At 42.0% G+C, this 11,703-nt stretch overlaps 1 protein-coding gene across 1 annotated transcript in view; it reads right to left on the bottom strand.

Moving 5' to 3' along the window:
• The window catches only part of HGD (homogentisate 1,2-dioxygenase), a 48,027-nt gene extending 38,995 nt beyond the window's left edge, over window positions 1-9,032 (bottom strand). The window contains exons 1-3 of the mRNA XM_008579857.1: window positions 8,557-9,032; window positions 3,163-3,234; window positions 2,317-2,405 (exon numbers count right to left, since the gene is read on the bottom strand). Of these exons, the coding sequence (XP_008578079.1) occupies window positions 2,317-2,405; window positions 3,163-3,234; window positions 8,557-8,571 (176 nt within the window). The 5' untranslated portion in view covers window positions 8,572-9,032. The remainder of the gene's footprint in view (window positions 1-2,316; window positions 2,406-3,162; window positions 3,235-8,556) is intronic.
• Between the last annotated feature and the right edge of the window lie 2,671 nt (window positions 9,033-11,703).

Genomic DNA, 11,703 nt, shown 5'->3' with positions numbered 1-11,703 from the left:
CTGGCCCAATACTGAGCCACATGGGGGATAAATGGGTTAGATTTATTCAATTTCATTTGATTCCTACAGCTCTTGATAAGGTTGCCTCAGACCTTGTACTTACTAAACCTCTCCAACTGTAAGTAGTATATGGGATTGACAGCGTGTGTGTGTGTGTATGTGTACATCTCAGAACCAACCGTGTGACCCTGGGCAAGTTACTAAACTTCCTGGATCCTATGTTCTTCAAACTTATCTCCTAGGATTGTTGTGAGGACTTGAAGAGTTCATGTTGCTAATATGTCTGGCACACAGTAGGATCTCACTTACTGGATGCTTCTGGAATTGTCTGTCCCCTCTTAATCATCTGGGTTTTCATTACCGTCTAAGTATCCCACATTCTTTGTCCTGACTCTCACCTTCTCAGGACCCAAGGAATCAGCTAACTATTCTGATGTGAAGTAATCCCTTATAGACAGAATATCTAATAGTTCTGTGGCAGCCCTGCACTCTATGGTTTAAATGAATAGTAATTAATGAAGAATTTCAGGCTGGCCCACCTATGGATGGGGCTGGTCCCATCTTCCCATTGGGGATTCTGGGCATTTCCTTGTGGATACCTTTGGAGAGTTCTAAAATGATGGGTGAGCCACGCCTCATGTCCTTTATTTTTTAGCTGAGTTTATAAAATTCCCCAGGCTGCACTACATTGTCCCAGGCAGATATTTAATTCTGACTCAGGGAACAGTGCCAGCTTCTTAATGAAATGCCAACAGCTCCTTTTCAGCCTCCTGGAACAAAGCTCAGCTCCTGCTGGCTGAAGATATTGCTGAATAATGGCGGCAGGCAGTAGAATCCAGAGACCAGGTGGCCTGTTAGTGGATGAGCTGTAAAGTCAGGGACATAGTAATGGAGGCCTGGTTGTCATAAATTACAATGGACAGGTATTGTCTTTGTGCTTACCTTACCCTGTCTATTTGGGTCTGCAAAGAGAAAGATGATTAAATAGCAATAGAATTAACACCTGATTTTGACACTTGTAAGGAACTCATCTCTTCCTCCCTGCCTCTATGCACATATCTGTGGAGGGAAAAGCAATATTGATATTGACATTGTACATATCACCTGCCATATCTCATGCTCAGCTCTCTGACAGCCCCCTAGGGATACCCTGGAATTGAGGCAGAAACTCTGCTATGGTGGCAATAATGATGATTATAATAACAACATTAGCTGACCACTAACCATACATTATATACATTCTTTCCTTCAGTCCTCATCACCACTATGAAATAGGTACTATGATTATCTCTGTTTTACAAATGAAGGTTAGAGGTTCTGAGAAGGGAAATGATTTGCCCGTGGTCACACAGCTGGAAAGAAGGAGCCAGGATTTAAACAGGGGGCCTGACTCCAGAGTGGGCGTGATTGCCACTAGGAGAAAGAATCCTCATTGTTTGCGTGGTCCAATGTGCTATTGTGCTCACTACCTTATTTGCTCCTCAGGAGGACCCTGTGGAGATAAACCCAGTCCCTCCTACTAAGCAGTACAAGACCACCTGCTCTCCTCCTCAAATTGCCAATGTCAGCAGCATCCCGCTTTACAGATGTCTTAGCCTGAAATTCCTACAATTAGATATTACTTATTTAAATCACAACGCCTACTGGCTCCCAAAACCTCAACACGACTCATCCATCCTGGCCCATAGGAGTTAATAAAGGGAGCAAGTTCACTGACCTGGCTTGCAGGATTAGAGCAAACATGGCACATGATACACTGTGCTAATGAATGTGCTGGCTTCCGCAAAGGCAAATTCCAAGGAGTTAAAACCTTATTAATTCAAATCACATGGGGCTAAAATACATGACCTTTCAACTACCCAAGCTTGGATTATCCAACATTTTCATGCAAAGAACATAATGTTTCTAGTCAGCTGAGGAAGATATTGCTCTGAATCTTCCATAATTGTGACTTATAATCATTATAAAAACAAAACAAAACGAGTAAACTAAAAACCAAGACTCAACTGGACAATCCACAGAGGAAGGCCAGACTATTAGGAACGTTTCATTCTGAGTACAGCTGAGAATTTGTAAATGGAACTGGACGTGTGTGTTTTCCAGGCTCTGGGCAGCTGCTCTGTCATGTTTGTCCACCAGCCACTTGATTCTAGCTGGGACGAGGACCCTCCTCCCCTGGCTGTGACTGAGACACAACCTAGAAGAAGTAGAATCTTGGGCAGCCCTGGGAGGCTATGGCCCAGATGTAGAAGGTAGCACAAAGTCCTGGTCATAGCTCCCACAGTCTGCAGGTCAGAATTCATCTGATCCCTGTACCTTCTCTTATTGGTGCTCCGTGGACAAGTGAAAGCCGATCCTGAGAGCTGCTCAGCATACAGATTGTAGGGGCAGACCTGAGGATTATTCTGAAACAAAGGAGGCAGTAAATGACATTACTCCAATCCAAAAAGCATCCCACCTTTCCACTAACTAACTCAGTGGGGGAATCCTGCCCTGGATGGGGATGCTCTGGGCCACTGCACCTGGCCATCCACAACCCATACTTCTTGTAATAACATTTTATGTGACTTTATCCCCTGACTGACTGTAAAAGCAATACATGTTTATTGTAGAAAATTTATAAAATATATGATATTACCCATGATCTCACCAACCAGAAATAACTCAGTGTTAACATGTGAGTATATATCCTTCCCTTCTTATCCTCCAATATGGGGATCCTATGATATGTTTCTGTAGTTGGTTGCTGTAGTTGCTCCATATTTCTGTAGTTGGTTGCTGTTGTAAGCAACACTAGTGTGGACATCTTTGTGCCTACATTTTTAATATGCTTTATTTTTTTCTCGTAATTGTCACATGGTATGCTATTCAAGGGAACTAAGAGGAAGTTCCCTTAGCCCTAGACTTTTGGAATCCTCCTGAAAGTCCTACAGTTAATCTTACTAAATTGGGTTGGGTGCTTTGCCATAGGTAACGACCAATCCAATTTTAATCATTGTATTGTCATTGCTCTGTATCCCAATTATCCTAATGACTTGTGAAAATCCTAGACAGTTTATGGGCTAAATTAGAAGAGCCAGGGTAAGTGGTGGTGCTTTGGCCTGAGGGCTAGTCATCCAGGCCTATGATTCAGAGCTCTCTAAACATTTTATTCATTCGTACCTGTCCTTTTGGCAGGGAACCTGGGCAGCGAGGGTCCTCCGAAGCACACTCATTCCCAAATCCAGAAATGTACTGCATGTGACAAAGACACAAATGCCACCATTAATGGGATTTAAAGAACATTTCACAATGTTGGCAGTCTATGAAGGGAAGAATTTCTATATGGGTGTGTGTTTGTGTATCATGTTCTATACATAATATCTTTGCTATGTTTTGGCATTTGAGCCACTTAGGAAACATAACATGCTTCGTGTGAATTCTAAAGACTTCCAGTGAATCAAAAGAAGAGTGCTGGATATTACACAGCCTTCTTCACCCTTAACTGTATTTGATTGATTTATGGGCTTGTTTTTAATTATCCTATCCCCAAAATAGGTTCTTTAATTCTGGTTCCACCCAAGAGTTCCTGAGAGGGTTCAGGCATCACCTCAACTTCAGATTAGNAATTCTGGTTCCACCCAAGAGTTCCTGAGAGGGTTCAGGCATCACCTCAACTTCAGATTAGGATTTTTCTGGGCCTAGATGGCAATCTCCCTGAGCTTGGGGCTCCATTCCATAATTCTGGTTCCACCCAAGAGTTCCTGAGAGGGTTCAGGCATCACCTCAACTTCAGATTAGTAGGATTTTTCTGGGCCTAGATGGCAATCTCCCTGAGCTTGGGGCTCCATTCCACCTCCGCACCCAACTGGGAGGAGGTGTGTAGATCCAACCTGATAGCAATACCCTTCAGAGAAAGCTCAGGCAGAAGCCTACATTATCTGACTCATCTATGCAGCACATGTATATATATTGGTATTTGTGTGGATGCATGAAAATGAAGTTTAGAAATAGGAGTGGTTTTCAGAAGTGCCAGCCCAGAATCTTTTCACCATGGTACAGTGGAGCCTACTCTGATTGTTACCTCCTAACTTTACACCCAGAGGAAAATGAAAGTTAAGGGGTTTCTCAAAAGGTAAATCATGGGGAGTCCCTGAAACTTACTCTTGCAATGCTTAACACACCTGTGAGTTTTTGTTCACTGCCTGGATCTTTGCTAGCCTATACATTCCATGAAGGCTGGAACTATGGCTGTCTTGTTCACCTCTACCTACCTTGTGCCTTGGCCTATAGAAGGTACTCAGTAGATATCTATTGATTGATTTAGTTTCTCATTGAAAGCCAATTCTAATATAAGTGTATGTATGCTGCTATAACTAGGGCTAGAACCCCCTTTTTAAAAAATTTAAACACCAATTGATTTTAGCCCAGGATAATGAGAGTGCAGTCTTGCTCAGTGAGTGAAATGTCACCATCTGAGCACATCTCTGTAAGGGCTATAAGAAGGATGGATGTGGGTGGAGGGTTGGCCCTCCAGAGTTCTCAGCAGCATGGAGAAATATGAGGTAGATGTAACAAGCCTGGATGTGTGAGCAATGATCAGGCCAATAACTCTATATTTGGAAGGAATATCAAATGTTAAATGTTATGACCTAGAAAGCAAAGGAAGTGAAATTATTCTCTTTGCCTTAAGACACAATTTTTTGTACATTTGAGTTTACCATCATAAAAAACCAGCAAATTATATACAGATTTGTTAATGGCAGCAGGCAGCATGCAGTTTGGAATGATTTCTTTGGGGAGATGGCAGAGCCCATCCAGCACTCTGATTCTCCACTGAATACAATTTTCTTCTCTCAAAATGACCCTCATGCTCACCATCAACAGGATTGGACTTGAGCTGCTGAGAATTGGTATTGACCCCAAATTATCTTCACTTTGGTGAAATGGAATTTTAGACTAGCCTGCGACGAAAGCCACTGAGTATTACAGTGCCTTCACTTTGTCCCACTGCCACATTGTTTCTCTCTGCAGGAGAGGAAGGAAGGTTTGAGTGCTGCTGAATACAGCTGAGCTTTCTGGCAGGCATGGGTGGACTTACTCATTAACCTTCCCCATTCTTTGCAACTGTTGGCCTCAGAACAGAGTCCAGGGTTATATGCATGTTTGGAACAAGGAAAAAAAGTATATGTGATTCTGAAGCAATTGATTCAGACTTTGTTTTAAAAAATAGAAAAGAAAGCAGAAAGAACAGCTGGTGGTTTGGAAGGGAGCCATCCAAGCACCAAGAGAGGTGTGAGTTCTGAATCCGTTTCTCAGTCTTAGCTGCAGTGCATTGGCTAAAGAGGGCGGAAACTGCTGAGTCACTATCAAATCACTTACTTTTCCTAATCTGAGAGAAAAATTACAGATGACTTTATTAGAGCTTTAAAAGGCCATGTCCCTCACTGCTGAAGACATCTGAATTAAAAAAGCAGTATTCTGCAGCTGCTGTCTTGAAGGTTTGAGCTCAAGGACAGAATCTGAATTCTGCTTTTATCAGCTGTGAAAATCCAAGCGTTCAACTCCAGCTGGTTCAGTGACTATGTAAAAATATACCTTATACAGAAATAAAATAAAAATCTAGCATTATGCAAATGTGTTTGTGTGTTTTCTTCAGTTCAGATTTCTGAATAATTTGATCCAACATAAAAATATGATTTCATTTCTTTCCAAGAGAATTATATGCATACTTTGTAAATAAAAGAATAAATTACTGAGCTCCATGTGACTTCAGTACCATCAGTTCTTTTGGCAGCTCACTATTATACAGATTTTTAATCCTGTCCTGGTCCCCAGGATATGACTGACTTGTCAGAGTAGTTTTACGGCGTGCTTTCTCCTGACTCTGATTCAAGGTAACACCTGATGGGATGAGCAGATGGTGAACCTCACTTCTTTTTAAAGGGCATGAGGGAAAGAGAGAGAAGTCAGGGTGGAAATGGAACTATTGCTACCTTTTTTTTCCTTGTAGAAAAGAGTCCAGTAATTCTAGCTAACCTTGGTAGGAACATAGAATACATATAGGTTGTTAGGGGAACTTGCAGATTATTGCAGTAGGCTGTATAATGGCCTTGAAAGATATCTATGTCTTAATCCCTGGAACCTGTGAGTGTTATATAGCAAAAGAGACCTTTGCAGATGTAATTAAGTTAAAGATCTTGGGATGGGGAGATATCCTGATTATTCAAGTGTACCCTAAATGTAATCATGTGTCGTAAGTGGGAGGTAGGGGGAGATTTGACTACAAAAGAGGAAAAGGTGACGTGATGACACAAGCAGAGATTCAAGTGATGCATTTTGAAGATAGAGGAAGGGGCCACAAGCCAAGGAAGTCGAGCAGCCTCTAGAAGCTGGAAAAGTCTCGGAAACAGAATCTCCCCTAGGGACTCCAGAAGGAACCAGTCATACTGACACCTGATTTTAGATCAGTGAAACTGATCTCAGATTTATGACTTCTAGAACTGTAAGAAAATATGTGTTGTTTTAAGCCAGACCCAGAGCCAGTGAATCAAGTATTTGGTGGTGGGGTCCTCAGTCTGCATGTTAAACCTGCTCTTCATTTCAGAAATGAGGAAACCAAGGCTCGGAGTAACGAAGCAACTTACTTAAGAATATAGGGTAGTCCATTTAAAATTTAATTTTATTATTTTATCTTTTGAATTTTCTTCCCTCAGTTGTGCTTTTATGTAAATGTGATTTTACTTGAGGCCTTCTTTTGACATATCCATTAAAATGAAGAAATAGAAGATGAGAAACATTTAAAAAATTACATGTTTATTGAGTAGAATGAGTACGGTGCCATCTGGCTTTCTGTGTTTTGGATTCCTGACTTCCGGAGCTAACCTCTCCTTGTGGAGATTAGACAGCAAGCTGAGAAGAATGCCTTTGAACTTGAGAACAAAGACCAGCATACAATTTACATTTGTGTGCTGGTGCTACGCATAATAACTTGTTTAAAAAATACAGCAGGATAGAATTTTAGGTATAATTATTCACAAATGGTAAGGATGTTTCCAACCCCTGCTAAACTTCCTATAGGGTTTTCATCAGAAAACTGTTTCTATGTACTCTCCCTCTTCCAAGACTTCAACTACCTCCATTGACATGGTAGCCCCATATATATTCCCCTGGCCCTGCCCACTCCCCTGAGATCTAAATCTGTACAACCAACCTCCTCCTGGGTATCTCCCTTTGGCTTTCCCTCTAGCAACTCAAATTTGGCTGAAACACTCCTGTGTCCCCAAACAAGCAGAGCTTTCTCTGTGTGCTGTTTCTTTGCACTCGCTGTTTTCTCTGGCCCCCAGCCTTCTTCACTTAGCCAATTCCTACTTCTCTCTTAAGACTCAGCTTAGAAACAGCCTCCTTCAGAAAGTTTCTCTTGACCCTGCCAAGCCAAGACTCAGTTTCTCTCCAATTTTAATCTGCGACATCATGCACTAGCGTACAATATTTGTTGAATGAAAGAATGAGAGTTGGTTTTCAATCAAGAATACAGATAAAGAAACAAACTCTTTTACTCTGGTGTTGAGTGTTTTCAGGATCCCTATCAATTAGGGAGATGTTTGATTCTTCAAACTCAGCATCAGTTGAAGGGCATTAGGGCAATGCTCAAATGCATTCTGGACAGAAGCCTGGGGGTCTGGCCCATATGGCTGGAGCCAAGGTACCAGGCAGTTCTATTCAGTTCCACATGCATGTGTTGCTGGGCACTGATAGAAACTTGGGCTGGGCACCAGGGATGGTTTTAGACGCTGGGGACACACTCCCTTTCCCTGGCCTTAAGTCACCAGTCTAATAGCAGCCATTAAAGCTCATTTTTTTGAGCCTGGCTTTGGATTCAGACAAACCCACATTCTAATTCAGTCTCCAACACCTATTAGCAGTGACCTTGGGCACTTAGTCTCTCTGAGCTGTATGGTCCTTAATGGTTAAATAGAAACAAGGGCATCTACATCCCAGATTTATTTTGAGGATTACAATGTGAGTTAATTCATAGTTAAAATGCCTAGCACCTGATAGCACATAACCTATACATACTTCTCAATTGTACATTAAATAAAAAGAAGGAATTATTTCCTAGAGAAGGTGCTAGGGCTTTTATTGGCCAAGGGCTGGTTCTGAGCCTCAAAATAACTGAATAGATTAAGCATATCTAATTGGTTGGCTGGAAGAAGCCTGGAAGTTGCAGCAGCAGGAAGGTATCAGAGAGTAGGGGGTGGAAAACAGACATAGGGAGAAATGTGTGTGTGTGTGGCGGAATGGAAACCTTAGGGTGTCTACAGATTCCCAAGACAATATTTGAAATGAACAAAGGCACAAGATGGCCAATAAGAGCTTCCTTTCTTTCATTTATCACCTTTCCCTTGTCCTCTAGACACAGCCATGCCCATGGATACCACAGTGAAGCCTCTGAACATAGGAGTTTGGACCAGGGTCTCTCCGAGTCTTTTCCAACTCTGACACCCTGGAGCTCTCAGAAGCTTCCATAAATTCTGACTGAAGAAGCCACAGTGAACTTGCCAGATGGTTTCTTACCTTCAACTCAGCCATTTTTATTCTGCTGCAGGTGTGATAACTTCAGGAAACCCAGGTCCAGGAAGCTTCTATTTCTCCTTCAGACCACCTTCTGGGTGTTTTTGTTCCCACCGCTTCCCTGTGCCTCACTGGTCAGCAGGTCACTCAAACCAGCTGAAGGAATTGCCTAACTGACACACTAAGGAGAAAGTCCAGCAAGCTTGTTTCCAAACTGCTTACACAATTGCTTTTGGTTTTTACACAGGCTGTTTCTGGAAGAATTTGCAGAGGCCTGACCTGTCTTCACCTAAGGTAGAGATTGGCCAATTATTTGTTCTGTTTAAAAGAAGGAGGTTTCTTACAAAAGGTGGAGAATTCAAAGCTGTCTGGGAAAGGAACTATGGCAGTTAGTACCTGCTGTGTGTGGCAGAGGATTCCCTGCTCAGTCCTGACTCAGGCCGGGGAGGAACAGGGCAGAGAACTTACTCTCCCTGGAGAGAAGTGAGAAAACAAACTACTCTGACCCTGGTGTTTGCACATAGCTGCCTGAAAACAGGGACCAGGACCAGATAGCTCTCTGCAGGTACCTCCCAGGGATGAGCTTACGTTCTTGAGTAAACTGCTCAGAGCCTGAAGCACTTCACTTACAGCAAACTAAGATGTTTACTATTGCTCCTCTTAATTTCTCAAAATTAGTTTAGTGTTCTTAGAAATTCTTTAAGAATTTTGTTTCCTAAGGCCTTTATCCCTCTAAAAACATACCATGGGAATACTTTCCAGCCACCTTCTCCATGACTCCCTTGTCCTTCATTTTGGCTCCTGTCCTTAGTCATTGGCAGATAGCAACATCATGGCTAGGAGTATTCAGGAAGGAAGAAAACATATATAGAGTGTCTGCTTGTGCCAGATTTTCCCACAGATATTACCTCATTTAATTTAATAAAAACAGGCTGATAAACTAGACTTTACTGTCACAAACTCAAATGCAACAGACCAGGAAGGAGATATAAATAAGTGGGCTAGATGATGTTTTCAATATAAAATGAAGCTCCAATTTTTAAACAATGGCAATGAGAATAAATAAAGCAAGAAAACCATTGTGGTAGATTGCAGAAAACACCCAAATTGCTCCTATTCTTGTATGTTTGCCCTTTTGAATGTGGCTTTGCTGCTCCTCCCATCAAGAGATGGAGTCTTTCTCTTACCTCCTTTAATATTACTTTGGCCAATAACAAACATAACACTAGTGAACACGACACAGAAGTTTGTAAAGTGCTTGTGCCTTAGGACTTGTCCTTTTCTTGCACACTGAGACTACCATGCAAAGAAGTGGGGCTAGCCTCTAGAGTTCCAGGCAACAGCCCCACAAGCCCCCCTCTAACTGCCAGGCACGTGAATGAGGCAATCTGGCTGCCAGATAACTGCAGACTCATGAGTGATCCCAGGTGAGACCAGCAGAAGAACCACCAGCTAAACCTTGCCCTAATTGCTGACCCACAGAATTGTGAGCAAATAGAGTGGCATATTTCACACTACAAAGTTTTGGGGTGGTTTCTTAAACAGTGATGTCTATCGTACAATTATACAGGCAAAAAATATGTATGCAGGTTTGACATGGCAATGGGCAGCCAGTTTGAGACCCTCTGCTTTAGATAAATGAGTTTAAGCAACCTCCGGTGATCCCCAGGCTCCAGCATACTGAAGTAGCACAAGAATGATTTGCCTGTGTACAAGGTGTTATCACAGAGAAGGCCAGACCAAGGAGGTAATGTTGATAGAAATGAGTGACAGGTAGGTAGCAAACTGTGTGGGTTGATGCCCGATGACCAGTCAGCTGATAGGACATCTCAGCATATATCAGCATAGACAGATGATATTGTGGTATTAAATAAATTTCTCTGGAATTTATATGCAAACTGGGAGGAAGGTGGGTGGACACCCCTGCTTTATTGAGGCTAAGTCTTCACTATTCCGGCAGTATGCAGACTTGAAATAGAAAGTGAACTCAAGGAAAATATCTCTTGCATACCTCAGTTTATAAGTTCCTTGGGTCTTGAATCTCATATTGATCTTGGAAGATAGCCTTTGCTGGTTAGAGGGGGGAAAAAAAAGTTTGGGAGCCAGTAGAAGACAAAGCTTTATTTTTCCATAAACTTTCTATGCTCTTTCCATTGAAACAGCTGTGAAGGCAGATTTAAGAGTGTTTCAGTTCTTTTCTAAGGTGTGAGAGTCTTCTGAAGGAGTGAGAAAGGGATAACAGATCCTTGACTGGATGAAAATTACTTTAAGAGGCCAGAAAATATTTAAAATTGAATAAACCTATCACCAAACTTTAGAGATTCCTCCTACATGGGTTAACTTTATTTCCTGTGTTTTTCTGTCTTTGTAACAATGATTCAATAAAACTGTTGTGAGGCACCCTCCCACAAGAAATGCACTCTCACACCACTCATGCAGAAAAGTGCAGTTTATTCACTCCAGCTGGCCAGCGTCCATCTCCCAAGGAGCAACCAAGGAAGAGCGGCATTAGGCTTTGGTCTTGTGGGGTTTTTAAAGGCAAAAACTACATCCCATTGGCACACAGGTTTATCCAGGTGCACAAAGCAAGCTAACGAGCCAGGTCACAAAAGCCAAGAATGAGCCATTCGAGCAGTCAAGCATACAAGTTTTCATTGTGTATGGTTCCTGTTCCCATGTAATAATTTACTGTGTATGGCTCCTGTTTCTATGCAATTGTTTTTTGTTTCTGTGAAAAGGTCAACGATTTCTCATGCAGAAAGGGGGGGGGTAGTCTGCATCTCAGACAGGGGGCAAAATGGAGTTACTTAGGTTAAGCAAGCAATTCTACAGAAGCTGATAGCATACGTCATGAGGGTGTAGGGAGCTCTATTTCAAAACAAGTATTTGCTTCGTAACTACTATGTACCAGGTGCTGTGCTATACACACACAGGTGATATGAGAATAAATAAAACACAGGTACAGATAATTCTGATTCTAAGTCTAATGAATCTTCATTCTAATGAATGTAATTATACATTCATTTATTTATTTAACAATTTTTGAGGACCATTACAATAGAGTGTGGTAAGTGCTGTGCTAGGGAACAGCCCAGGATGTTACTGGAAGAACTGGGGTGAGTGCCAGTCTAGACTAGCAGGACCAGGTAG

This window comes from Galeopterus variegatus, unplaced genomic scaffold (assembly GCF_000696425.1).
Source record: "Galeopterus variegatus unplaced genomic scaffold, G_variegatus-3.0.2 Scaffold1968, whole genome shotgun sequence".
Lineage (NCBI taxonomy): Eukaryota > Metazoa > Chordata > Mammalia > Dermoptera > Cynocephalidae > Galeopterus > Galeopterus variegatus.
Note: the sequence above shows the minus strand (reverse complement) of the source record. Positions and strands in the feature narration are given on the sequence as shown.